The sequence below is a fragment of the Myotis myotis genome, unplaced genomic scaffold (genome assembly GCF_014108235.1).
Source record: "Myotis myotis isolate mMyoMyo1 unplaced genomic scaffold, mMyoMyo1.p scaffold_m19_p_16, whole genome shotgun sequence".
Lineage (NCBI taxonomy): Eukaryota > Metazoa > Chordata > Mammalia > Chiroptera > Vespertilionidae > Myotis > Myotis myotis.
The window spans coordinates 8,154,563-8,182,499 of record NW_023416320.1 but is presented as its reverse complement, the minus strand read 5'-3'; the positions used below and the strand labels follow the sequence as shown (position 1 = coordinate 8,182,499).

At 38.3% G+C, this 27,937-nt stretch overlaps 1 protein-coding gene across 4 annotated transcripts in view; it reads right to left on the bottom strand.

The window, feature by feature from the left end:
• DPY19L4 (dpy-19 like 4) overlaps window positions 1-27,937 on the bottom strand; it is a 45,569-nt gene that overhangs the window by 9,774 nt on the left and 7,858 nt on the right. For 3 of the 4 annotated variants that reach the window (XR_004972413.1, XM_036337745.1, XM_036337744.1), the window contains exons 3-16: window positions 25,647-25,771; window positions 23,880-23,970; window positions 23,191-23,312; window positions 22,934-23,079; window positions 17,439-17,562; window positions 14,019-14,153; window positions 11,525-11,656; window positions 11,323-11,421; window positions 10,701-10,774; window positions 6,429-6,587; window positions 5,589-5,708; window positions 3,794-3,914; window positions 1,705-1,761; window positions 996-1,078 (exon numbers count right to left, since the gene is read on the bottom strand). Coding sequence is in view for 3 of the 4 variants with exons in the window: in XM_036337745.1 (XP_036193638.1) it covers window positions 996-1,078; window positions 1,705-1,761; window positions 3,794-3,914; window positions 5,589-5,708; window positions 6,429-6,587; window positions 10,701-10,774; window positions 11,323-11,421; window positions 11,525-11,656; window positions 14,019-14,153; window positions 17,439-17,562; window positions 22,934-23,079; window positions 23,191-23,312; window positions 23,880-23,970; window positions 25,647-25,771 (1,588 nt within the window). In the remaining variant the exon portion in view is untranslated. Of the gene's footprint in view, window positions 1-995; window positions 1,079-1,704; window positions 1,762-3,793; window positions 3,915-5,588; window positions 5,709-6,428; window positions 6,588-10,700; window positions 10,775-11,322; window positions 11,422-11,524; window positions 11,657-14,018; window positions 14,154-17,438; window positions 17,563-22,933; window positions 23,080-23,190; window positions 23,313-23,879; window positions 23,971-25,646; window positions 25,772-25,992; window positions 26,114-27,937 lie in introns of all 4 variants that reach the window. The other variant, XM_036337746.1, reaches the window with a different exon arrangement.

The following is a 27,937-nucleotide window of genomic DNA, read 5'->3' as shown; positions in this document are numbered from 1 at the left end:
GGCCTGGACCAGAAGAATCCTCCCAACTCCTAACCCTCAAAATGGGGCAAAATAGTAAGTTTATTGTTTGTAAGCCACTAAATATTGTGGTAGTCTACTATGCCATAAAACTAACCAACACAAACTAATTTTATTTTCAGAAATTACTAAAGGTCTAATTCTAGAGAGCTTGATTCTTACTGTTAGACTGTCTCCTCATTGTAATTTTACAGCTAATCTTCATGAAATTTTATTTGTGGAACCCTCTTGGTTGAGGATATGTCAGGTATTCCAGACCAACCCAGAGCCACTTTTTATGTTGATTTCTTGATTTGGGGTTTCCTAGATTAGTCAAGTATAATTTTAAACTACAAACCCTTGTTAATTCAGATCCATTGCTACAAATTCAGAGAGATTTTTTTTGACTAAGAGTTGAGGTCAAAAAGGTCATGCTTTCTTATCATTTTTCTCTACCACCGGATGGATCTTTTGCTAGTCTATCCTTTCACTGGTAGTGTTACCCTCTGAGAGCCCCTTAGTTATATATGTGTATATTGGGGGAGGGGAAAAGTTGTCTCAGTTATAAGTCTCTGCTTCTATAGGCCAAAAATCATATCTCTTATATTGGGTGGGCATTAAAATTGAAATAAAAAATCTTGGTAAACTTAATTACCAAGACTAGCAATCTACCATTTGTCCAACTCCAACCTCGGGTGAAAGAAACACCCTTTTGACTGTTCAAATAAAAGGTATTTGTTCCTTTTTATTCACATTTCTAGGTGTTTGATGGCAGAGAGTCTCAAATCTCAGACTTATCAATGCTATATTTTCAAAGGAGATGAGTTCATTTAGAAAATTAGAATTGTAAATCCAATAAAAAATTAAATATCCCTAAAAATACAATGTAAAATTTTATGAGAATTTGAAAAAACATTATTATTTACCCTGAATCCATAAGATAGCACACAATGATTAATTAATAGTTTAACAACAGTATTGGGCAGTTCAGTTCTTACTTTATCCAGGTCATAAGTTCCACTGTATCTGGGTCATAGAATTCTTGTAGTTCAGTTAATTCTGTCATTAATCTTGGAAAAAACTAAAATGCAAAAACAAAACCCACCCAAAGAATAAGTATCTAGAAAGTCTAAAACTTTTCCAGAGTATTTGAAAAGAGACTTTTTTACAAACAATTTTAGAATACTGTTCTGACAGTGACCTGCTCAGTTTTCTCAACCCAAATCAACTATTTTATGGTTAATTTACTGTCTAGACTCAATAAATAATTTTATAATTACCAAGCAATTACCAGTTGTGTCTTTTATGCACACACATCATAAATAATTTAAATTAATTAATTTGGGGTCAAATAGTTCACATGTTTATTGGCGATTAGTTTCATGCTATATTATAATTTATATTATTTTATAAATATTTACATTTTGGAGTTGCCAAAATACTTTTTAATATAAACACTGTTTATTCAGCAATTTCCTTTACCAATTATAAATTGAATTAATGACAGTATTAGACAACAGAAAATTGCATCAGATGGTATTCTAAAAATATTTTAGCTTTTCTATCCTGTTCTTAATGATAAAAAAAAATTAAGTATTACTAAGAATACCAGACTTTATTTTGTTAGAACAGTATTTCAATATAAATATCCTACACACATATCTACCTTATAGATAAAGTTTTAATACAAAAATCTGATTTTCTTACCTCCTTCCATAAGCTGAGACCTATTATAGTGGGCACAGCCATACTCAGAATCAGAGCCTAAAACATGAAAGCAAAAGGGTTATGAGTAAATACATTTCAGATTGTACTTTAAAGTACTAGACACTGACTCTATGACCAAGCACATATCAATAATTACACAAATTTAAGTCAGCATGAAACCTAGCTCATGAAGTGAGATGGCTGAAGACCAATGATAAATTTAAGACATATTAAACTGGAGGTAAAGTGAAACATCCATATTTACTATATAATTTTAAGGCAGAACATAAAAACAGTAACACATGTATTTCAAATAGCAGATCAATATTTGACAATTTTGACAGGAATTTAAGTTATGAAGAGTACACAAAGGTTCCTGAACAGCTACCTAAAACACTAACAACAGTAACAAAAACACAATGAAATAACACAGGCAAAATAGCTAACATACATCAATATGCTAGCACGCTAAAATAAAAATGTATAAATTCCTTGGGAAAAAATTGGCAAAATACAACATGACTAATATTAAAGGTAATTACTCATCATCTTTCTTCCCAAGTCTTTCTCCTTACTGTCCCGTGCTCATTGGTGACCCCATGATCCACAGTCATATAAACCAGAAACATAGAAAACAATGATTTCTCCCTTTTCCTCGTTCTCCCACACTTGACAGGCACCAAGTCTCATTAATCTTCTAACTATTCTTTTCACTCCAGTATAGCAGAGTATGAATTGAATGGGCTTTGCAATAAGGAAAACCTAGGTGTGAATCTTGATGTCCAGCCGTATAAGCTATGTGACCGCAGGAAAATTATTTGACCGGTGTAGGCTTTAGTTTTTTTGTCTATAAAATACTGATAATAAAACTTAGCCACTAGGTGTTTGTAGGGGTTGAGTAGCATGTGAAATGCTTTGAAAAATACCTGACACATGTTGAGCACTCAATGAATTAAAGCTTTTGTTACTTTCATCTACCATGGCCTGTTCCTGAGTGACAGCATCTTTCCTAGCTCCAGTCTGTCACTGTAAGTCTATCATTCACGGAACTGGAAGGGTGAGCTGAGAGAAAACTGTAAGTCTGTCTCTCACACCCCCGCCTGCAATCTCCATGCCTTCCTACTGCCTCTAGGGTAAGACCAAGTGCCACAGCAGGACACTGAGAGGCCTCCGAGACCTTATCCTCTTCAACTTCTCCAGCCTCATTTCTTGACCCGCCCTACCTCGCCTCGCATTTTATGTGCTAACAAAACTAAATGTACCATGCTTTTTCTTTTCCTCTGTTTTTATACTTTTGATTACATCATTCTTTGCCTATCTGTGTTTATTCCTTCTACCACAAATACCCTTTCTTTCCCCTTTATTTGACTAATAACTTAACATCTTTCAAATGTCATACTAGAAAGTCTTAAAAACTGAATAAAGTTTCCCTTCTCTGTGTTCCAATAGCATCAATAATTTTTTTAAATATGTTTTTATTGATTTTTCGATAGAGAGGAAGGGAAAAGGAGAAAGAGATAGAAAAATCAATGAGAGAGACACATCAATCAGCTACCTTCTGCATGCCCCTACTGGGGATGGAGCCAGCAACCCAGGTATGTGCTCCTGACTGGGAATTGAACCCGGGATCTCTTGGTCCATGGGATGACACTCACCCACTGAGTTATACCAGCCAGGCGCATCAATATTTGTTATTAGCTACTTTTATGATCAGGAGACCATAATCTACATGATGAAATTAATCATGTTTTATTTATCTGTATACTCCAAGCACATTGCACACAGCAGGCAGTATAAGTGCTCCATTCACACTGAAAACATACCAGAGATCTCAATCAAACCAAGATATAAAAATTAATTCTTGATAGCCTCACATCACTTTCTTTACCTTTCATGTTTTAAGTTGTCTGAATTAAAATGCATTTCTTTTACACTTAGAAATTATTAAAAAATGTTTTTCACAGGATCTCTTTCTACCCATAAGTTATAATGTGACTTATTCATGCTATTTCAATGGTATTCAATGTGGTTTCCATTTACATTAACTAGAAGAGAAACAAGTACTTAACCTAAAATAACAATGACTCACCAACAATACTGGGTGTACAGTGCGTAATCGAAGCCACTTGAAAAGTGTCGTCCAAAGTTCAGGAGAACATACACCAAATGCTGCTAACATGCATACATAAGGAGTCCAGAGGTATTTCAAGCTGGAAAAGACAAAAGGAGTCACATATGAGATATCCTATGAACATCAATACTACAATCTGGTTTATAACTCCAGGAGATATCATATACACTGAGTTATATTATAGAATATCCCCTCGAACACAAACTCTCTGCTCTAGAGATTAGACCATTATGCAAATCCACAGATTTCTCTGTATCCAACCCTTGCTCGCTATTTTATTGCAAGAGCCTATAAATTAACATCTCTACCTTTAGACTCTCCTCCAGCTCAACCAAATGCCAAATGAATCTTCTTCAAACATAACTATAAAACACTTTCTGTTCAAAATTCTAATGGCTCCCCAGTGCCTACTGAAATAAGTGAAAACTCATCTAAATAGTTTTCAGGACCCTCTAAAGTATGGCCTTGACTTGCCTTTCCAGTTTTTTCTCCTACTACATCTCTAAATATGATTAGTGTTCCAGACAGTTTGAGGAACAATCTCAATGTTGCCATCCCATAATGCATATAAGTTTTTCCCTCCCGGTACAAATGTACCCCTCTGCCTTAGACTCTGATTCCCATGACAGCCAGACTCCTTGACGTCCACGCTCATCTTTCTTTCCTCACCTTCTACTCTATCTGATCACATCTCCCTTTAAAAAGCCCTCCTTCGGCTCTGAGTTGCAGCTCTCCCTACGGTCCCTCCACCACAGTCCCTACTATCCTCCTGCAGGCCCCTTGCCTCCATCTCCATTGCGTCTCTCCTCTAAATTCCATTGTGACGTCTTCTCAATGGCTTATTTTCTTCTAATCTTGTTTTGCTCAGATCCTTCTCAGTTTTTGCTGCCAGAGAGATCTTACTAACAAGCAATCTGATCCTGTCAAATTTTGGCATTAAACCACCTAATCTGGTCCCTATTTACTTTTCTAGACATTATCTCTTGCTACTTCCCTCTTACAGTTCCCAAAAAATACTTCTTCCCAAATTACATATACACAAGGAAAGTGACCGCCGGGCCAATCTCTATTTCTCTCTCAATGTTGTCACCCCATTTAGGAAACGCTCCTTAAACTGCACTCTCCTACCCACCTCCACAACTACTAGTAACTGCCCGTAAACTCCAGTTAGGTTAAAAAAAGTTTATAGACTTTGATTTTATTATATAAAGTTTTACACATGTATTCTTGAAAGTATCCACCAATTACCATTAGAAAGGACACTTCTTTACTTAAGAAAGTAGGTCAGCCCTGGATGGTGCGGCACAGTTGGTTGGCCGTCATCCATGTACTGGAAGTTGCCGGTTTTATTCCTGGTCAGGGCACATGCCCAGATTGCAGGCTCAATCCCCGGTAAGGGGCATGGAGGAGGCAGCCAAAAAATGTTTTGCTTTCACATCAATGTTTCTTCTCTCTCAATCTCTCTCTCTCTCTCTCTCTCTCTCTCTCTCTCTCTCTCTCTCTCTCTCTTTCTCTCTCTCTCTCTCTCTTTCTCCTCCCTTCCTCTCTCTCTAAAAACTCAATAAAAATATCATCGATTGGCTGCCTCCTGCATGCCTCCTCCTGGGGATCAAGCCAGCAACCAGGGCATGTGCCCTGACCAGGAATAAAACCAAGACCTCCTGGTTCACAGGTTGATGCTCAACCACTGAGTCATACCGGCCAGGCAATGAAAAATTATATTTTTTAAATAGGTCAAATAAAGTACACTTACCCTTCTATAATCATTGCCAGAGAACCAAAAAAAATAGTGTGAATCACATGATAAATTATTTCTGGCCTTTCTCCAATCCGTCCATCTTCCAGAGTAACAGTCTCTTCCAGGGACTCACCGCTACAGAAAGGAAATATGTTTTTTACTAAAATAAATATCTGAAAACTAAAAGATCTTAAATTTCCTCATAAAGAGAAATATCAGTAGTTCTGATCATTTGAAAGTATATTCTGCTAGTCCAATACTAACTTTCCTATCTCCAAGTCTTTGAAAATGGCTTTTAGAACCTAAATGTCACTGACTCAGTGAAGACTAAAAATGAAAGGTCAGAAATATAATTTAAAAAGTGTTTTAGGATCCTTTCCAAGATCAATTATCACTCACTAATAATTGCTAAACCAATATAGTTAAATCATAATTTAAACAACTAAGCTCTCAAAATCAAGATACCACACACAATCCCTTTTCAAACATGATAAACGTTTAAAGAAATAATCAAACTTTATACTTAAAATCACTTATACTACTAGCTTCATTGAGGTTAAATAGAAAAAATTATTCTTATGTTAAGTAAAAATCTGAGTAAATTATCAAGTTTGTGAAAGCTTACCTGATTACTTAAATATTACTCCTAAACTAAATCTGGATATTACATGTTTAGATTTATAAACTTAAATTTTATCTGGTTAACTTATATTTTTTACATGCTGATGAAGAGGGAATGAAATTAGAAGCTCTAAAACAAATACACAAATATTGGAGGAATATTAAAAATAAGTATTTTATATACTATATTTCCATAATATATTAGAAATGTGATTGATTCTCATTGGTACTTACTTAATTCTCCTAAAAATAACTTGCATCATAGAAAGAAAACAAATAATTAACACTAAAATATAGAAAGGTAGTAAAGAAGACTGTGTCAATCGCAAAAAAAATTCTTGAGATGGTGCCTGTAGGGATTCTTGACATAGGAGCCAATTCATTGTGAAATTCCTATAGAAGATAAAAATCATATTAAAATAACATGTGTTTTAAACTACTGACCATAATTTTTTTTTATCTCAGTAGAAACTTAGATAAAACAAAACACATTTCTTAAATCCATTCATTTATAACAGCCAGACCCCACCCTTTACAAGTGAAGACAATAGCATTTATGACATCTCCTCAACAAACTGCTCCAGTAAATGTAAAACTGTGGCTTTCTGTTCCCAAGGAATGCTACCATCTCTAGAGTCCAATACAGTTTTAAGGGAGTTCCACTTTCTATTTGTATCTGGAAGACAATAAAAAATTCAGCTGTCCAACCTCTACATCTGCACTATCCACTATGTTAACTATTAGGTACATGTGGCTATTAGCTCTTGAAATGTGGCCAATATATACCCTGGATTTCAAAGATAAAAAAAGCATTTAAAAATACAAGATATGTTAATTTTTAATTGTTTATACATTAAAATAATACTTTTGATCTGTTGGATTAAATTAAATACATTACTAAAATTAAATTTACTTTTTCTCTTTATTTTTTTAATATGGCTACTAGAAAATTATTTATGTGGCTCACATTATTATTAGATAGCCCTGGTTTTAACAAATGTAACTCAACTGGTACCTCTTTTTTTAAAAAAAATATTTTATTGATTTTTACAGAGAGGAAGAGAGAGCGATAGGTATAGAAACATCGATGAGAGAGAAACATCAATCAACTGCCTCCTGCACACCCCCTACTGGGGATGTGCCTGCAACCAAGGTACATGCCCTTGACTAAATTGAACTGGGGACCGTTCAGTCCGCAGGCCGGTGCTCTATCCACTGAGCCAAACCGGTTAGGGCTGGGACCACTTTTAAAAAGAGGTATGTAATTACTAGGACAGAAACCATAAAATTTGATATGTAAACCTTTTGAGCTATGAGAAACAGGATAACCTTTTTTTTACCCTAAGCTAAATATGAGCAACAAGACGCCCAATTATATGTAGTTTTATCTGCATTCCCATTCCCAATCCATCAAGTTGTGTGTTTTTTTTTTAAATTCCATTTTATCCTTAATCCCTAGCCCTGGGGAAGGAGTTAAGAGATGGAGTGATGTTCAGGAGTGCTCATGGACTCATGGAGAATGCCTGCTTCAAAAATCACTGGATTTAGAATAATAGATTAATGTTTCACAATGTGTTAAACAGTAATACAGCTGTATCAAAGAAGCTGCCATCAAAATACCTTGCACTTACAAAAAATGCACATTTTAAAAATCTGCCTATTAAAGTTATTAATTCTATAATGGCCCAATTCAAATCCCAACTTAATGAGTATTCTTTCCATACCCCCAGTCTTTCCTTCAGCCTTTCCTTCTCAATATTCCCACAGCACTTTACTTATCCCTCAATTATAGTCCTTAATGCAATCTGTCATATGTTAGATTGCAGTCATTTTTTTAACCCCCAGAGTACCTGGCCTAGTTCCTGCATATCCAATAAATATTTATTAACATTTCATTAGTGGTTCCTGAAAGTCTGTGTCAACAGAAATGTTTCCTAAAATACTGGTGAACTCCAAATCCTAATATCCAATTCGCACACTTCAGCATAGGGCATTTACTGTTTATACCAGCCATGTTATTATTTGTACAAAAACTATTTAATGAAAAAAAAGAAATTATTTAATGAGATGGCAATATTCTTAAGGACAGGAACCATATCTTATTCTTTTTTTTAAAATAATGTATTTTTACTAGAGGCCCAGTGCATGGATTCGTGCACCGGTGGGGTCCCTTGGCTGGCCTGCGCCCTCTTGCAATCCGGGACTCCTCAGGGGATGTCAGACTGCTGGTTTTGGCCCAATCCCCGCAGACAAGGCTAAGGGACTCCCCCAGTACATGAATCCGTGCACCGAATCCATGCACCAGGACTCTAGTATGCATAAAAGATCTTTGGTTAATCTCTTCCCACCCTTTCCCCACCTTCCCTCTGAGATTCCTCAGTCTGTTCCATGTTTCCATGCCTGTGTGTTGAACATCTGCCCCCTGGTGGTCAGTGCGCATCATAGCTACTGGTCAAATGGTCACTTAGGCTTTTATATATATAGATTAATTTCAGAGAGGAAGGGAGAGGGGGAGAGAGAGAAATATCGATGATGAGAGAGAATCATTGATTGGCTGCCTCCTGCATGCCCCCCCACGCCCCCGCTGGGGATCCAGCCTGCAACCCGGGCATGTGCCTTGACCCGAATTGAACCTGGGACCCTTCAGTCTGCAGGCCAACACTCTATCCACTGAGTAAAACCAGCTAGGGCCATGTCTTATTCTTAAAACACATAATACATTACCTTGTGAAATAAGTCTAGAAGCTGACATGCTGAATAAAGGGGCTGACATAATATCAACTAAGAAACAAGGACAAAAGCAGCCCTTAATCCTAGGCTCATTCTAGGGCAGTGATGGCGAACCTTTTGAGCTCGGCGTGTCAGCATTTTGAAAAACCCTAACTTAACTCTGGTGCCGTGTCACATAGAGAAATATTTTGATCTTTGCAACCATAATAAAACAAAGACTTATATTTTTGATATTTATTTTATATATTTAAATGCCATTTAACAAAGAAAAATCAACCAAAAAAATGAGTTCACGTGTCACCTGACACACGTGTCATAGGTTTGCCATCACTGTTCTAGAGTCTTCCAAGGTTAAAGGGAAAGAAAGTCAGTGAAAAGGGCAGAAAATTACAAATGTCTACAACCATTTTTTACTAATTGCTTGCTATGTATAAGGCCTACATATACCAATATCAGTCAGGGCTTTCTAATATAGAATATGGCCTTCTAAAGGATCATTTTATCTTAGACATACGTATATGGCTTACACTTCAGAAGACTTCTCCATTGTTTAAACCATGCCAAATATTTTGTTAACTGTGATATATCACAACATGAAATTACATGCACAGTATCTAAAATCCCATGTAATTGCAGCAAATGATAATAGGGTTCTGAGGTATATTATATGAATTAGAGAAATGTGCAGGTAAAATATATTTCCTGTTATGCAAATAGGCTCTGTTAGTATGTAAAATCATGTATTTCATTTTAGGCTTTAAAAAATGTATTTAACAAACAAACAAACAAAAAAGGCGAAACACTATACTTCAATTTTAAAAAACGTCAGCTTCTTAGCTGTCCTCTTAGTGCAGCAGGCAATGTGTCAGTCTCATAAAAAGTCAGCTTCTTCTCCAATCACCATTGTAACCCCAAGATGAGATTCTTCGCTATGAAATAAATATCTTACTGCCTAACCCCTTTTTTGTGCCCATATCCTTTTAAAAAATATATCTTTTTTATTGATTTCAGAGAGGAAGGGAGAGGGGAAGAGAGATAGAAATATCAATGATAAGAGAGAATGATTGATCGGCTGCCTCCTGCATACCCCACACTGGAGATTGAGCCCGCAACCCAGCATGCGTGCTAACTGGTTCATAGGTCGATGCTCAACCACTGAGCCATGCTGGCTGGGCCCCATACCCTTTTTCATGTAAGCGTTTTGCCAATGTAGTGGTTAAAATTACTGTAGTTCTTTATACATTTTAAATCTCTCATTTATTCTGACCTTAGACTACACCATTATTCCTTATCAAGGGAGAAAGTAACCTCTAAATACTTTGATGCCACTGAGGTTTAAGTATATCTAATTTCAAGAAGACCTAAATGAGAATTTTTTTAATGAGAGAAAACATTAATGTCAGATTTTTTCTAGATATAATATCCCAAATTACTTATTTTCTAAGTGGTATTTAGTTAGGTGTGTACTTCCTCCTTTGATTATTTTTGCTCTTTATCTTCTAAGTCAGTGGTTCTCAACCTGTGGGTCGCGACCCCTTTGGGGGTCGAACGACCCTTTCACAGGGGTCGCCTAAGACCATCGGAAAACACATATATAATTACATATTGTTTTTGTAATTAATCACTATGCTTTAATTATGTTCAATTTGTAACAATGAAATTGGGAGTCACCACAACATGAGGAACTGTATTAAAGGGTCGCGGCATTAGAAAGGTTGAGAACCACTGTTCTAAGTGGTAATAGAATTAGGGAAACTTAAATAATCTAAAACTTACTTAGTCATATTTAGTCCAAGTTTCACTTCAAGGAATTTCAGCATGTGCCCATTTTCTTTGTGTGGGACAAACGTCTGGAGGAGAAAAACACAAGTTACCACAAAAACAATTTGCTATACTTACAGCAATATGCTACTGTCCAATACGACAAACAGAAAACACAGCAAGACTACAAAACAAAAATATGAATGAAATAATACATGGTGTAACTGTGAAGCAAGGAGATCTACACGCATAAGTCCATCACATTACTTTACACTCAAGCCTAAAACTATAATGGGGTAGTAAGATTTCATCCTTCTCCCACCTGGCTTAAGTAACCTACCTACTCTTCCAAATACTTCTGACTCATCTCAGTTGATTCCATGTATTACTTAATGTTAACTGCCTAACAATGACTCTTTAAATTAAATGGAAAATAAAGCAGATGTATTTTTAAAGTATATCCAGAAAAGAACCATAATCCTATTTTCTAACTTAATATGCTAGGCATGATCATTGGTCAACTCAAAATTTTACTGTACAAACTATTAATTGCTATCTCATTACCCTCATTAAAATTTAGTCCACTTTATTTCATTATTTCATTTGTTCTGCTACATAAAGACACGGAGGTACTTACCTTTATTATAATATTCAATGTCACTGTCAGAGTACACACCAAATAAAAATTAATAAATTTCATTATTTTAGCTACGAAAGTTCTTTTCTTCACATTTAGCTGTGGGGGGAGGAAGGGAATAAAATGAACAAAGAAGTGAGGCATAAAAAATTAACAATTTAAAAATTCACCATAAGAATGATAAAAAGGCAATTCTAATTACCTGAAGGCACTTAACAAGCATTAAGGTTACTACTAAACTTAATAAAGGAGACACCAATAAAGCTGAATTCTCAAACTGCAGTAAATATCCCAGAAACAGAGAAAATATATAGATTTTATAAACTTCATGAACCTGTAGGGACAAAAATAAAATGAATAAGAATAAAATGAATTTTATTGTACATATTTTCATTAGTTTTGTTTAGATTTTACTATAATTACAAGATAAATGCTCTATTATCATTTAGGACAATATTGTACAAATGTTCAATCCGTTTTTTAATGTTATGCTATGTAATTAATTTATCACATCCTTCTTAGAAAGAATTCTTGCAAACAAAGCTAAAGTTTTAAAACGAAGGACATCTAAGTCTGCTGGGAGAACCTTCTGTAGTCCCAGGCTCTGGCTTAATTTCACTTGGCTTACCTTGTTGTTAAAATGTGTCTGTGCAACATCAAACTGCATAAACCTTTAGCAGCAGTTCCTGAAATCTACCCAATGAAAATATACTGCCATAGCATGTAGGAACAGAGAAAAGTATTTTTGCATTTGGTCTATTTAACAAAGAGCATAAGAAAGTTAAATTCAGTGTCTTAATAGAAGATCTACCAGGAAAGTTATGTCGTAGTAGATTTATTTTTTAAAATTTGCCGAAACCGGTTTGGCTCAGTGGATAGAGCGTCGGCCTGCGGACTGAAGGGTCCCGGGTTCGATTCCGGTCAGGGGCATGTACCTGGGTTGCGGGCACGTCCCCAGTGGGGGATGTGCAGGAGGCAGCTGGTCGATGTTTCTCTCTCATCGATGTTTCTAACTCTCTATCTCTCTCCCTTCCTCTCTGTGGAAAATCAATAAAATATATTAAAAATAAATAAATAAATAAAAATAAAATTCAATAGTATAATAATTTAACCTATCCAAAAGTTAATTCATTTTATTATTATTTTAATCCTCACATGAGGATATTTTTTTCCATTGATTTTGAGAGACAGGAAAGGAAAGAGGGAAAGACAGAGAAATATCCAAGTGAGAGAAGCTGATCGATTGGTTGCCTCCTGCATACACCCTGACCAGGGCCCAGGCCTGGGAGGAGCTTGCAACCAAGGTACATGCCCTGGTCTGGAATTGAACCCAGGATCCTTCAGTCCACAGACCGACACTCTATCCACTGAGCCAAACCAGCTAGGGTGTAAAGTTAATTCATTTTAGAAAGGGAAAATTAAGACAAAGCATAGGGCCCAGCCGTGGCTCAGTGGCTGAGAGTCGATCTATGAACAAAGAGATCATGGTTTGATTCCTGGTCAGGGCACATGCCCAGGTTGTAGGCTCAATCCCCAGTGTGGGGCATGTAGGAGGCAGCCAATCAATGACTCACTCTCATCATTGATGTTTCTACCTCTCTCTCCCTCTCTCCCTTCCTCTCTGAAATAAATAAATATATATATATATGACAAAGCATAGGTGTTTAGGGTGGGGATGGGAAATAAAAAGGCAGAGTGTTAAAAGTAAAAAAATAAAAAACAAAAAAACAGCAAGAAAAAAAATCCCTGCCCTAGCCAGTTTGGCTCAATGGCTCAATGGATAGAGCACTGGCCTGAGGACTGAAGGGTCCCGGGTTCGATTCTGATCAAGGGCACATACCTTGGGTGTAAGTTCAATCCCCAGCCATGGTCAGGGCACGTGCAGGAGGCAACCAATTGATGTGTTTTTCTCACATCGATATTTCTCTTTGTTTTTCCCTTGCTTTTCCACTCTCTCGAAAAATCAGTGGAAAAATATCCTTGATGAGGATTAAAAAAAAAAAAAAAGAATGCTTATAGCAGCACATGAACTGAAAAAAACCCCTGAAATTTCCATCAACAATAGAATATATAAATATAAATGAATAAAATATAGCTCAGTACATCACCATGGATGAATCTCAAAGGCAAATCAGATAAAAGTACACAATGAATTACAGCTTATTTTTTTAGGAACACACAGCTAGCTGGTAAAAACCATAAAGAAAAAGAGGAAAGAATTAACAAGATTCAGGACAGATAGCCTCTGTTGGGGAGGGAACTGGATATGATTGGGGAAGAGTTAGAAAGAGGCTTCTAGGCTATTCAAATATTCGACTTCCAGGCCTGGGTGATCAAATACCCATATTATATTCTAATACTGTATATATATACACCAGACATACACTCTTTTGTACATGTCCTATATTTCACTTTTCTTTCTTTTTAAATAAACAAAAACAGAAGAAGGAGAAATGGCTAGAAATGGAGAGGAAGCACAGGGTGACTCTGTTTAAGCAGATCGTGTTTAAAGGCATTTCAAAGTGCATCTACAAGGATAGAGGAGAAGAATTTAGCAATCTTTGGAGAAGTATAAAATCAGAGACTATTAAAACATTTTAAAATAAAGCTTAAAAGTTAGGTGGTTTTAGATACAACACTATAAAAACATTTATTTCTCTGATTTTAAAGTCACAATTTCAAAATGCCATTAATACCTTATCACTTTGCTCCAGTGAAAAATTATCTAGCAAAAACAGAGATATTGCTTGCAGAAACAAGAGGTAGTGGCTGTACTCCCACATCATCATAAACATGTAAGTTGAAGCACTCATCAATAAGTAGCAAAACCTCTAGGGAAAACAAAAGAAAGAAACTAAATATCAATAGCATTATTACTATAAATATCTAGGAGGTTGTTACCTCAAAGTGGCAGCTCTGCTATTGGTTCAACGTTAAGCTAATTCTTGAAATTCTGTTTCCAAACAACATAATTATTAGTAAATCCTTACGTAAACAGTAAGATCTTAAAGCACTCTAGCGAGAAATCAATGACATCCTTCAAAGTTCAGCATCACACTGAGAATTTCAGAAGACAAAGGGAAAAATAAAATAAAATTCAGTACAATTTTCTTTCATCACCAAAGAGGTAAAGTAATATAAGAAAACGGTGGCCTTTACTAGATCTGGCTCTGGTGGGCTTTTGTTATTGCGGAAGTAACTCTTTTCACCCTAGAAAATACTTTCACTTCCATCCTGCTTCATATTTTCCTTAATTAGTATGTCGGCGTCGCACTCAGCCTATTGCACAGCTCGTAGAAAAAGCACACTGCTATTTAAATTTCTTCTCAGAAAAGCGTACTGTCCACCACAGAAAACTCTTAGGTGTTTTCCTCGGCTGAAGAACTAAACACAAGGATCTCATTGCCCTTGCGTGAAATGTGCCTGACTAAAACCAATTCTGTCCTTCCAGTGTCATCTCCCAAATGAGCCTTAGTGACAACCAAGCCTGTGAGAAATTTACTGTCCCTTCGCATATTTCTAACAACAGTCTGACCTCCAGGGATCTACTCTTTCATTCCCGATTCTTCCGTCAGCAATGGTGTCACATGGCTGTGTTCCCATAAGAACAGTGAAGGAGGTCAAGTCAGGAAACCTAAAGCATCCAGATCCAGCTGACTACACTCAGTGATATATTCCACAGCCAGAAATACCTCAGGCCATCAGCAGATACAAGAATTTTTCAGCATCCGGAAGGAGATTAAGACCAGAAGACAAAATGTACTAGTAAGAGATGAAAAATTTCCACCAGTTGTTCAAAGAATACCAACTGCAAGGCGGACTCAGGGTTGTAGAACACATGGGCTTCTGATCTTCCTATCACAACAGCTATAGGAGAAGGTGTTCTGAAATCTAATGTGGAACCACCAGAACTGCAATAGCCAGGCCTGAAACCACCATTCCCAGAGAACCCAGTTAGAGAAACCAATGAAGGCTCAGATCTAGACCCAGGCGACCTACTGGCCATTTGGAGAATGCTTTGGGGAAGCTGGAGAAGAGCGACCCTGTACTGAAACCCCTGCTAATTGTATTCTCAAACTACTTAAGAACATGTAGTGAAAATAAGACAGAAATACGTATCAAACACAACCCGGACAATTAACTAAGTTATTCCTTTCTCTGAACATTTTCAAAGATTCTCTGCACTCTTATATACTACTCCTAACCCTGCCCACTTCCTTTTCAACTATGCCTTTAGTATGAACCTTTTTACATGTAACGTAAGTGACACACTAAATGCATTTCAGTAATCAACCATAGGCATCTCTGGGTGGCTTCAGGTAACTGTACAAACTATCTGAGATTGGATAGCCTGATGCAACAGGACCATGAGATCTAGCCTCCAGAGTGAGAAATACGCTACTGCCAGCAATGAAAAGGATCAAGCTACTGACATGCAACGTCTTGGTAGGATATTAAGAGCATTAGGCTGAGGGAAAAAGACAATCTTGAAGGATACCATATAATTCCATTTAAAAAGAGGGACATCTGTAATATTCTCAACAACAAAGGTTTTTTTTACATAATAATTAAAAATAACATAATAATAAAACAATAAATTGAAGAACTGTTCTTCCCTACAAGGCTGCACAATCTATCCAGAGAATACTAAATGACAGACTCCCTGACTATTAAAGAAAATATTCTTGCCCTAGCCAGTTTTGCTCAGTGGATAGAGCGTCAGCCTGCGGACTGAAGGGTCCCGGGTTCGATTCCAGTCAAGGGCATATGCCTGGATGGCAGGTCGATCCCCAGTAGGGGATGTGCAGAAGGCAGCCAATCAATGATTCTCTCTCATTGATGTTTCTATTTCTCTCTCCCTTTCCCTTCCTTTATGAAATCAATAAAAATATATATTTTTAAAAAATTGCTGGAAAAGGTTGGGGGCGGGGGGGAAGGACCTATGTAATACTTTCAACAATAAAGATTTAAACATAAATTAATTAAATAAATAAATAACATAAAAAAGGAAAGAAAATATTCTTGCTGAGAGAGCTATTTATATAAACACAGCAAAACAAAATGTACAAATCTGAAATGTGTTAATGTTATTCTATATAATAAAGAGCTAATATACTAATTAGACTGAATGGCAGGACGACCTTCTGGACAACCTTCTAGGGCTGCAGCTGTGGCTGAGGCCCTTGTACAAATTTTGTGCATCAGGCCTCTAGTTTTACATAAAAAAGAAAATACTATAGCTATAATAAATGAAATTAAAAGTTTCCTATGCTCAGAGCATTTGTCAACACTGAAAGTAGAAGAGAACACAGTACATTTTTCTGAGATTTCAAAAAGAAACCTTATTTCTTTTTGAAATCTTAGAGTGTATCTTATTTCCCAGCCAATCAGGTTCAAGAGAGGCCTTTCCTTGTTCCTTATGATTTTTTTTCCAGGTAGGAATTTTAACCCAAGATAGGCAGATTGTCAAAAGATTGCTACATTTCAGTTTATGCACTTAAAATCTTTATTCTGAGTGAGTCTGTAAGCTTCATCTGACTACCAAAAGGATTTATGGAAACAACAACAAAAGAAAAAAATCTAAACTATCTGAGACAGTCTCCTGAAACTCACTAACCTACCTACACCTCATCACAGAAAACAAAGGTAAACAGAAAGATACGCAGTGCTACCATAATAGTTAATGTTGCTGTCATTTGTAGACACTTTTTATATTTCATTAATATTTCTTTAACTTGTGATGACTAAAGGCCATCAGTGCTACAGAAGTGAGAGAAATGGTAAAATAACAATGAGATTTTCAAAATAAGATATTATTCATATATTTGTCAAGTAACTGTACTAAAACAATATATCTTCTTTCTCCTAAAAATAATTTATTGTCAATTAGAATGCAAAATAACAGTGTTATTTATGTTAGGACTACCTAACTATATCATTATGTAGTAACTAAGCTTCATTGAATTTAACTCATTATTAGCTTTAAAAGTATGTACCAGATTTGTAATATGTCAGAATTGTGAGAAATCAATTTGTATCTTACCCCCCAAAACTATTTGTATGATTAATGAAAATAAATCCCAACTTATGACCAAAACAACAAAATTCTATCTCACCTCTCCATAAGTATTTAAGTTGCTTTTTAAATAGCCGGTAAGGGCAGCAATTTGGCATGCAAAATATGGTAGTGCCCAGTTTTCTCTTAAAGGAATGGAGTATTCAATTCTTGTTGTATCCATCCTAAAATAAACCACAGATAAAGAGCAAAAGAGCAAGACATTATATTTGTGTAACACTATACTTATCAAAACACTTTCCCACACATCTCATTGTTCTCCCTAACAACCCTGTGACGTAGACATAGACAGAGCCAACCACTCCATCAGCCCAGAATTGGGGAGCTTAATCCAGCAGTCCCTGTTCCAAAGGTTCTAGCACTGTCCAACTCACAAATTAGTGCAGTAAAATCTTTAAAACTCTGCTCCAGAAACACTTTCTGGGGAGGAGATGAAGGGATCCTTCTCCTCTAGTCACTATAGCACAAACTGAGTAGACTCTCTGCCAATTATTCTCTACCCCTGCACAAGCCTCCTCACTGCTGCCCTCCTGAACACCTGTGCTCCTCACTCTCTTCCCCTCCGCATGCTTGCAGTGAGGACCAGAAGGCTAACAGTGGGATGTGACAAAATCAAATGAAACCCACTTGTTCTCCCCAGTGACTGAGTCTAGCAGATAGCAGCAAAAAACAGCAGTTCAAAATATTTGTTAGGTCAAGTGGGATTCATAGACCTGCAGACACATTCACAGAGATGGGCATGCTCTGAGTTCAAGTTTGTGTCTAAAGAAACTCCAAAAGTGCAATTCCAAAAGCCAAGACGAGAAAGAAATGTATACACAGGGAGTCACTAATTTTCTCATGCCAGGAGAGCCTGGTGCTCCATTTAACAAAATGTATGCCAAACCTGCACGCATACAGGCAGACAGAGTGATGAGGGCCTGTCTGCAGTGGCTAAGGCGAGAGCCTGGCTGAGACTAAGAGAGTTTTTGCCCTCAGGACGATACACCCAGCAAGTGGCGGGCGTGCTTTGTGAGGAGACAGTTCATGAGCAGGAGTCGCTCAGGACCTGGACAGTAAGGAGAGCTGGGCAGACACTGTTCCCACAGCTATGGGCAGCATTTTATAGCAAGATGTACACAGTTCTTCACCTTTACTTTATAAACTTTTATAAAGAAGAGAGAAGAGAACGCATCTTTACTTGAAAAGTTCATTATCAAGAATTTGGGGGCGGAGTGGGGGGGAGAATGAACTGTCAAAGGGTGATTTGAAATTTTCTGCAATATTAAGCTGGTGCTTAATAAGTAATAATAAAGAAATTTCTAACATTTTGTCAGGAAACAAACAAATACCCTGTGTAGTCACTTTCCACAGTGTACCAGTTAGTCTATGTGATGAATAGTACAGGGGTGGGTAAAAGTAGTGAGTATGTGAAAGTTTATTCTTGTATTATTATTTATTCTTATATTATACTAGAGGCCCGGTACAAAAATTCATGCATGTGGGGGAGGGAGAGCAGGGGCGGGGGGGCATTTCTCAGCCTGGCCTACACCCTCTCACAATCCAGGACCCCTCAGAAGATGTCCAACTGCCAGTTTAGGCCCCGATCCCACAGGGATCCCGCAGGGATTGGGGCCTAAACTGGCAATGGGATATCCCTCTCACAATCTGGGACCACTGGCACCTAACTGCTCACCCTCCTGCCTGCCTGACTGATCGCCCCTAACCGCTCGCCTGCCTGCCTCATTGCCCCTAACCACTCTGCCTGCCTGCCTCATGGCCCCTAACTACTCGCCTCCCTGACTGATCGCCCCTAACCACTCTGCTTGCCTGCCTGCCTGCCTGATCGCCCTTAACCGCCTCTGCCACGGCCCCCACCGACACAGCTTTGTCCGGAATGACTTCCGGAAGGTCGTTCAGCTGTTTGGTATAATTAGCATATTATGCTTTTATTATTATAGGTATTTTTCCATACGTACAACTTTTGCCCACTCCTGTATATGGCAGAGTGATGGCGTACCATTCTGAGATTAGGTTATGAAACGTATCTGGCTTCCACTATGGCACACTCAATGCACACTCGTTGGATCATTTACTCTAAGGAAGCCAGCCAAGTTGTGACTAGCCCTGTGGAGGGGCCATGTGATGAGAAACGAAGGCCTTGTAGGCCAGCAAGGAAGTGAGGCTTCTTATAAACAGCCACAGGAGTGAACTTGGAAGTAAATGGTCCAGGCCAGTCAAGCTGTCAGATAATTGCAGCCCCAACCAACTCCTGACTGCAACCTCATCAGAGGCCCAGAACCAGAACCACCCAGCTAAGCCACTCCAGATTCCTGACCCTCAGAAACTGTATAAGAATAGCCCTGGCTGGTTTGGCTCAGTGGATAGAGCATCAGCCTAAGGATTGAAGGGTCCTGGGTTTGACTCCGATGAAGGGCACATGCCTGGGTTGAGGGCTCAATCCCCAGGAGGGGTGTGCAGGAGGCAGCCAATCAATGATTCTCTCTCATCATTGATGTTCTCTCCCTCTCTCCCTCTCCCTTCCTCTCTGAAATAGGTAAAAATATATTTTAAAAAAAAGAGCTCTGACCAGTTTGGCTCAGTAGATAGAGCGTCGACCTGCGGACTGAGGGGTCCCAGGTTTGATTCCGGTCAGGGGCATGTACCTAAAATAAATAAAAAACACCAAGAAACTTATATATTCTCTAACAGGTACTTTCTGACATAACAAGAAATCACTTTACCCCCCTAGCAACCACACCACATTCTCTAGTGCTATTCTTTTTTGCTCTCCTAGTACTTGTCTATACTGAAAGCAACCAGAGCTATCCTTAGAGAAATAGCTAATTCCAAATCTTTCACAGGGGATATACAAGGTCAGCCTGCTTGTTTAGTCAAAAAGCAAGAAAGCTTGCAAAGATTAATGAAGATGTGTCAAAAGAACTCAGAAGTCAGCCTGAAAAGACTCCTACTGACCAAAGTTGTGACAATTTGAGCAACTAAAAGAACAATCATGGTAATGTATTTAGTCCTATTGAGCCAATGGAAATTCCTAAGTAGGGAAAGATATTTAAAAAGAGAATACTGCCCTAGCCAGTTTTGCTCTGTGGTTAGAGCATTAGCCCTGGGACTGAAGGGTCTTGGGTTTGATTCTGATCAAGAGCATGTCCTTCAGTTGCAGGCTCCATCCCCGGCCCGATCAGGAGCCTGCAAGAGGCAACCAATCAATGTGTCTCTCTCACATGGATGTTTTTCTCTCTCTGACTCTCCCCCTCCCTTCCACTATCTCTAAAAATCATTGGAAAACATCCTCAGGTGAGAATTAACCAAAAAAAGAGAGAGAGGGAGAACAGCAGAAAAAGTTTCTTATCACAATTGGAGACAGCTACAACACACGCAGAAACTGATCAAGTGAAGTTAACCATTTGTCTGACTTTCAAATAGTAAATGAATTTAAAGACAGCCAAAGAACCCTGGCTAATAAAGAAAAACTCTACCTTTGGAGAATGAAGAAAATGCCCTAGCTGGTTTGGCTCAGTGGATAGAGCGTCAGCTTGCAGAACAAACGGTCCCGGGTTCGATTCTGGTCAAGGGCACGTATCTTGGTTGGAGGCTCCTCCCCGGCCTAGGCCCTGGTCGGGGCTCATACAGGAGGCAACCAATCAATGTGTTTCTCTCACATCAATGTTTCTTTCTCCTTCCCTCTCTTCCAATCTCCTTAAAAAATCAATGGGCCCTAACCGGTTTGGCTCAGTGGATAGAGCATCGGCCTGCGGACTCAAGGGTCCCAGGTTCAATTCCAGTCAAGGGCATATACTTTGGTTGTGGGCACATCCCCAGGGGGTGTGCAGGAGGCAGCTGATCGATGTTTCTCTCTCATTGATGTTTCTAACTCTCTATCCCTCTCCCTTCCTCTCTGTAAAAAAAAACCAATAAAAATATTTTTTTAAAAAATCAATGGAAAGATATCCTCAGGTGAGGATTAACAAAACAAGACAAATAAAAAGAATAATGAAGAATGTAGCTAATGAAAATAGAAAAATATAATTTTACTAGAGGCCCAGTGCATGAAAATTCATGAACTGGGGGGGGTCCCTCAGCCCAGCCTGTCCCCTCTCACAGTCTGGGAGCCCTCAGGGGATGTCCTACTGACGGCTTAGGCCCGTTCCCCACAGGGAGCAGGCCTAAGCCGCAGTCTGGCCTCCCTCTGCGGGAGGCGGCCAGGCCAATCAGGGGAAGGTGCCAGGCCCATCACCCTGCCTCTGCTGCTGCCTCTGGCCTCCCTCTGCAGGAGGCAACCGGGCTCATCAGTGGAAGGCTGCCACTGCCAGCTGCTGCGGCTGCCAGCCCTCCTCAGCCCTCACAGCCACTGCAGCTTTATCCGGAAGGACGTCCAGAAGACATCCAGTCTAATTAGCATATTACCCTTTTATTAGTATAGATAACCAGAATGAAATCACTAATTTTGGAAAGATTACTAACTGGAGCTACAACCCTGAAGTAAATGGTTAATGGTGAAAAGGAAATTCATTTGGTACCCCAAAACAATGCACAGATTATTTTTTAGTCTTAAGAGGAAAACAATAGAGAGATCAGACTGTCATCCCCTAAACTAGCAGTCAATCTCAGTTTCACTCAACCAACGAATGCATAAATAAGTAGAACAAATCAATGTTTCTCTCTCTTTCTAAAACCAATAAGAAAATAAAATAAAAAGCAAAGCACACTGCCATCGATCAATATTGAATAGTTATCTGTGGTAGTTAACTTAATGGTGATGTATCTGATGCCTCTTCCTTCTTTTCATGAAGCTTACGTCATCAACTTTAAATAGAAGAAGTATATCTATATATGCCAATGTCATTATATCTGAAAAAAGGGATACAAGGTGCGTATAATATTTTCCAATTGCTGCATGACAAATGACCACAAATGTAGTGGCTTAAAACATATCTCGAAACCAAAAGGTTGCTGGTTCGATTCCAGGTCAGGGCACATGCACAGGTTTTGGGCCCAATAGCCGGTAGGGGTCATGCAAGAGGCAGCCGATCGATGTTCCATTCTCATATCGATGTTTCTATCTCTCTCTCCCCCTCCCTTCCTCTATCTCTAAAAGTCCATTAAAAAAAAAAATCTTTAAAGAAACAAAACAACACAGCACAGATTTATTAGGTCACAAATCCAGCACTTGGCTAGATTCTCTGCTCAGAGACTCCCTAAGCTAAAATCAAAGCATCAGCTAGGGCTGCAGTTCTCATCCATATTTGTAGTCCTTTTATGAGCTCAATAGTTACTAGGAAAAGTCATTTCCTCCTCACTTCAATCCAGCAACAGAAGAGCAAACCCTTCTCATGCTTCAAACTGTCTCTCACTACTTGGAAAAAGCCCTCCACTTTTAGGGGCTCATCCCACTAGGTCAGGCCTACTGGGTGATCTTCCTACTCCAGGTCAACAGTGCCATATAAATATGAGAGTCAGGGGGAGAGCCAGCATTTTTAGAACTGACTACCACAGACACAGAAAGTTGTAAAACTTAATTAAAAACACCTTTCTTACCTGTTAATAATGAACCATGCAACAGTAAGCATTCCTGCTAGCCAGGTTCCACTCATAAGCCAACTTGTAACAAATAAAGCAGCAACATATATTCCTTGCAATCCAAAAACAATACCAATATAGAAATATACTGGCTCAATAATCTCCTAATTGAAAAAAATAGAGAGATAAGGAGATAACAGAATTACATCAAGTAATTTTGAGGAATCATAAGTATGCGAGATAATAACTATTATAATAAAAAGAAAAACACATACGTTGCTACCAGTTGCTTGATATAAAACACTGGCTATAAGTTCTGGATATAGAGACATTTGTTGCACTGCATTTATAGTCTTCAGAGATACAGTTTTGTTATTATGTGTCAGTTCATAAACACCTAAAGACAGAAACATTTTTCCCTAGGTTATTTATTCTGCTTTTATGATAATTAAACATGTCATTCAGAAGTCACTGAATATTTTAAGTTAATATCAAGAAAAATCCAAAAAAAAAAAAAAAAGAAAAATCCCAAAATAATACTGTGTCTCATTTTTCCAATTATTTTATTAAGTATTAGGAAGAACAATATCTATATTCTGAGACAAATCTCTACAATCAAAGGCTACGATACAGAAGAACAATGTTTTATTTTATATTTATTTATTTAACTTCACCTGAGGACATGCTTAGAGAGAAGAAGAGGGAAGAGAGAGAGAGAGAGAGAGAGAGAAAGAAAGAGAGAGAGAGAGAGAGATGAGAGATAACACCAAGTGGTTGCCTTCTGTACGTGCCCCGACTTGGGACCAAACCCAAAACCTGGGTATGTGCCCTGACCAGGAATTGAACCGGCAACCCTTTGGTCAGGACGATGATGCTCAACCAACTGAGCCATTTTGGCTGGGAAAAAATGTTTTATTTTAAAATAAAAATATTATTATTAAAAATATAAATGTACTTATCATACCTCTTTCAAATGAAGGTGCCTTTAACATATCTTTATAATAAGAGTAATAAATGGCACTGTCACCCTGGAATGTGATTTCTCGTTCAAGCTCCTAAAAGAAAATATAATGATTATTTAAATACCAGTGTCCTAAATTTCAACTGCTATCTTCCATCACTCTCATCTTCTAAACCAGTGGTTCTCAACCTTCCTAACGCCGCGACCCTTAATACAGTTCCTCATGTTGTGGTGACCCCCAACCATAAAATTATTTTCGTTGCTACTTCATAACTGTAAATTTGCTACTGTTATGAATCGTCATGTATATATCTGATACGCAGGATGTATTTTCATTGTTACAAATTGAACATCATTAAAGCATAGTGATTAATCACAAAAACAATATGTAATGATATATGTGTGTTTTCCGATGGTCTTAGGCGACCCCTGTGAAAGGGTCGTTTGACCCCCAAAGGGGTTGCAACCCACAGGTTTAGAACCGCTGTTCTAAACTAATACTATTTATTTATCCATTTATTCAAAGATATGTTTGAATTTTCCTTTAAGTAGGTCAAAGTTTTGGGGTTTTTAAAAAATGTTTTTATTGATTTCAGAGTGAGGAAGGGAGAGGGGGAGTGGGCTAGAAACATCAATGACGAGAATCACTGATTGGCTCCCCCTTCAGGGGATCTAGCCGGCAACGTGGGCCTGTGCCCTGACCAGGAATCGGATCGTGACCTCTTCGTTCATGGGTCGATGCTCAACCACTGACCCACACTGGCCAGGCTAAAAATATATTTTGATCCTGAAATTTTCAGATTGTTTCTGAAAACTAAAAAGCTGAGTACACTCCTCATCATTTCACTGCCACCAAAAGTCCCTGATAAATTAATTGCATGAAGGAAAGCATCCTCATATTTCTATTCTATGGCCTTAAAATATATTACACTAAAATTTTCAAGGTTGATACTATGAGTGTTCTCAAAACAGCTTTTACACCATTTTGTTTCTAATGGCTATACATAAGAAAACACTTGCCCTAGCCCAGTGGTCGGCAAACCGTGGCTCGCGAGCCACATGCGGCTCTTTGTCCCCTTGAGTGTGGCTCTTCCACAAAATACCACACACGGGCGCGCATGTACAGTGCGATTGAAACTTCCTGGCCCATGCGCAGAAGACGGTTTTCGGCCTGGGTGAGTCTATTTTGAAGAAGTAGCGTTAGAAGGAGTGGGGGGTGTCGGTCGGGCGATGGGAGACGGAGCGCAGGCGGGCCGCAGGATACGCAGCGTGGGGAGGTGCCAAATATCAACAGTACTTAAACTATATAGGTAGGTCAATAATGTACCTACCTATATAGTTTAAGTTTAAAAAATCTGGCTCTCAAAAGAAATTTCAATCGTTGTACTGTTGATATTTGGCTCTGATGACTAATGAGTTTGCTGACCACTGCCCTAGCCGGTTTGGCTCACTGGATCGAGTGTGGGCCTGGGGACTAAAGGATCCCAGGTTCGATTCCAGTCAAGGGCATGTACCTTGGTTGCAGGCAGATCCCCAGTAGGCGGTGTGCAGGAGGCAGCTGATCGATGCTTCTCTCTCATCAATGTTTTTAACTCTCTATCCCTCTCCCTTCCTCTCTGTAAAAAAATCAATAAAATATATTTTTTTAAAAAAGTAAGAAAACACTTGTCATACTTATCACACTGTTTGGGCTCTCTGGAAAAGCAAATTAGTTAAATTAATATTAAGTACTAAAAAAACTCTCATATGCTCGAAAGTCTTTCTTCTTACCTGCCTGTTGGAAAACCAGAATTTCCGCTCATGGTACGCTGACAAATACAGAGCATACATCATACCGCTAGTAACTGCTGCAAGACAGCCAATAAAAATCTTTGCAAAGCGCTGAAATAATACATCTGAAAAAACATATTAAAAGTAGTTAGATGTAGATGATATCTATATTTATGAACTTCAATTAAAAAAGAAAAAGTAATCAAAAGTTATGATATGATGTGGATATGATGTGATAAAAATGGCATTCTAACTCTATGGTCTTTCTTCCCAAAACCCATTGCCCCAGTGTAATTCTGAGAAAAACAGCAGACAAATTCCAACAGAGGGGCATCCTATAATATACCTGAACACTATTCCTCTAAACTGCCAAGGCCCTCAAAAACAAAGCCTGCACAACAGTCACAGCCAAGAGGAGGAGTCTAAGGAGACATGACAACTGAATGTAATATATCCTAGATGGTATCCTAGAACAGAAAGAGGACATTAGGCAAAAACCAAAAAAATCTGAATAAAATATGGACTTTAGTTTAAAATAATGTATCAATACTGGTTCATTAATTATAACCAACGTACCTTACTAATATCCTATATAATAAAAAGCTAACATGCTAATTAGACCAAACAGCCAAATGACCTTCTGGACATCCTTCCGGATGAAGTTGCAGCAACAGGGGCCAAGGCAGAGGCGATTAGGGGCGATCAGGCAGGCAGGCGAGCAGTTAGGGGCATTGTGCAGGCAGACAGAGTGGTTAGGGGCAACCAGGCAGAGGGGTTAAGGGGGATTAGGCAGGCAGGCGAGTGGTTAGGGGCAACGAGGCAGGCAGGCAGAGTGGTTAGGGGCTATCAGGCAGGCAGGCAGGCCAGCAGTTAGGAGCCAGAGGTCCCAGATTGCGAGAGGGTGCAGGCTGGGCTGAGGGAACCCCCCCCCCCGCCATGCATGAATTTCGTGAAACAGGTCTCTAGTTAAATAATAATAATAAGGAAAACTCTGTGTGTGTGTGTGTGGGGGGGGGGGATGATAACTTGGGAATTCTGTACTATCTGCTCATTTCTTCTATAAATTGAACATATTTTTTAAAAATCTATTCATTTTAAAAAGGAATAAGTAGAATGTACTACAATACCAAATATCTAAAGAAAAAATAGGTTCAATCAGAATTACTACTGATATTTTTTCTTATCCAGGAATCTTTTTCTTTATTGAGGAACAGTTTACTATAAACTACAGCTATTTAAAATGTACAATTTGTCCAGCCAGCGTGGCTGGGTGGTTGAGCATCAACCTATGAATCAGGGGGTCATGGTTCAATTCCTGGTCAGGGAACATGCCCGGGTTGCAGGCTCGATCCCTGGTGTGGGGCAAGTAGGAGGCAGCCGATCAATGATTCTCATCTTTGATGTTTCTATCTTTCTCTCACTCTTTTTTCCTCTTTGAAATCAATAAAAATGTAAAATAAATAAAATAGCCCTAGCTGGTTTGGCTCAGTGGATAAAGTGATGTCCTGTGGACCAAAGGGTCCTGGGTTCGATTCGGGTGAAGGGCAAGTGTCTCAGTTGCAGGCTCCTTCTGGCCCAGGGCCCTGGTCAGGGCTCGTGCAGGAGACAATCAATCGATGTGTTTCTATGACATCGATCTTTCTCTGTCTTTCCCTCTCTCTAAAAATCAATGAAAAAATAAATAAATATATATACAAAAATAAAATAAAATGTACAATTCAATGGCTTTTGATGATTATGTATTTAAAACTTCATGTACAACTGTTATGTATATGTAACAATTTCTTGATGAACTAACATAAAACATATTTACATATTTGGATTTTCTACAGACAGGATGATTTAGTCCTGCTATAACTATTAAGATTAAATATAAGCATGGGTCTAAAGGCCCAAAGCCTAGTGTTCTGCTACTGAATGACTGGAAGTTTGTAAAAATCAACTTGTTGATTTATTTGTTTAGATAAACTAAAATCTTAGCTATTTTCAATATATTATTTCATAAATGTTAGTTTGCACAGCATATTAGACATTAAAGCCTACTTAGGTATCACTAAATTAATATGAATTATAATAAAAATGCTTGAAGAACCCTACCCAGTAAATCAAATAGTATCTGTATGATAAAATTATTTTAAAATTACTGCTTCCAATAGCATGTGTAAAGCATCTGGCCTGGCAGATAGTAAGAGCGCAGTAAAAACACAATAAGAAAACTTATTTATGGCAGCAGCTTGGCAAAAGTTCTTCCAAGTTTCTAAACATGGATCTTTTCCTGTGTGTGTGTGTGT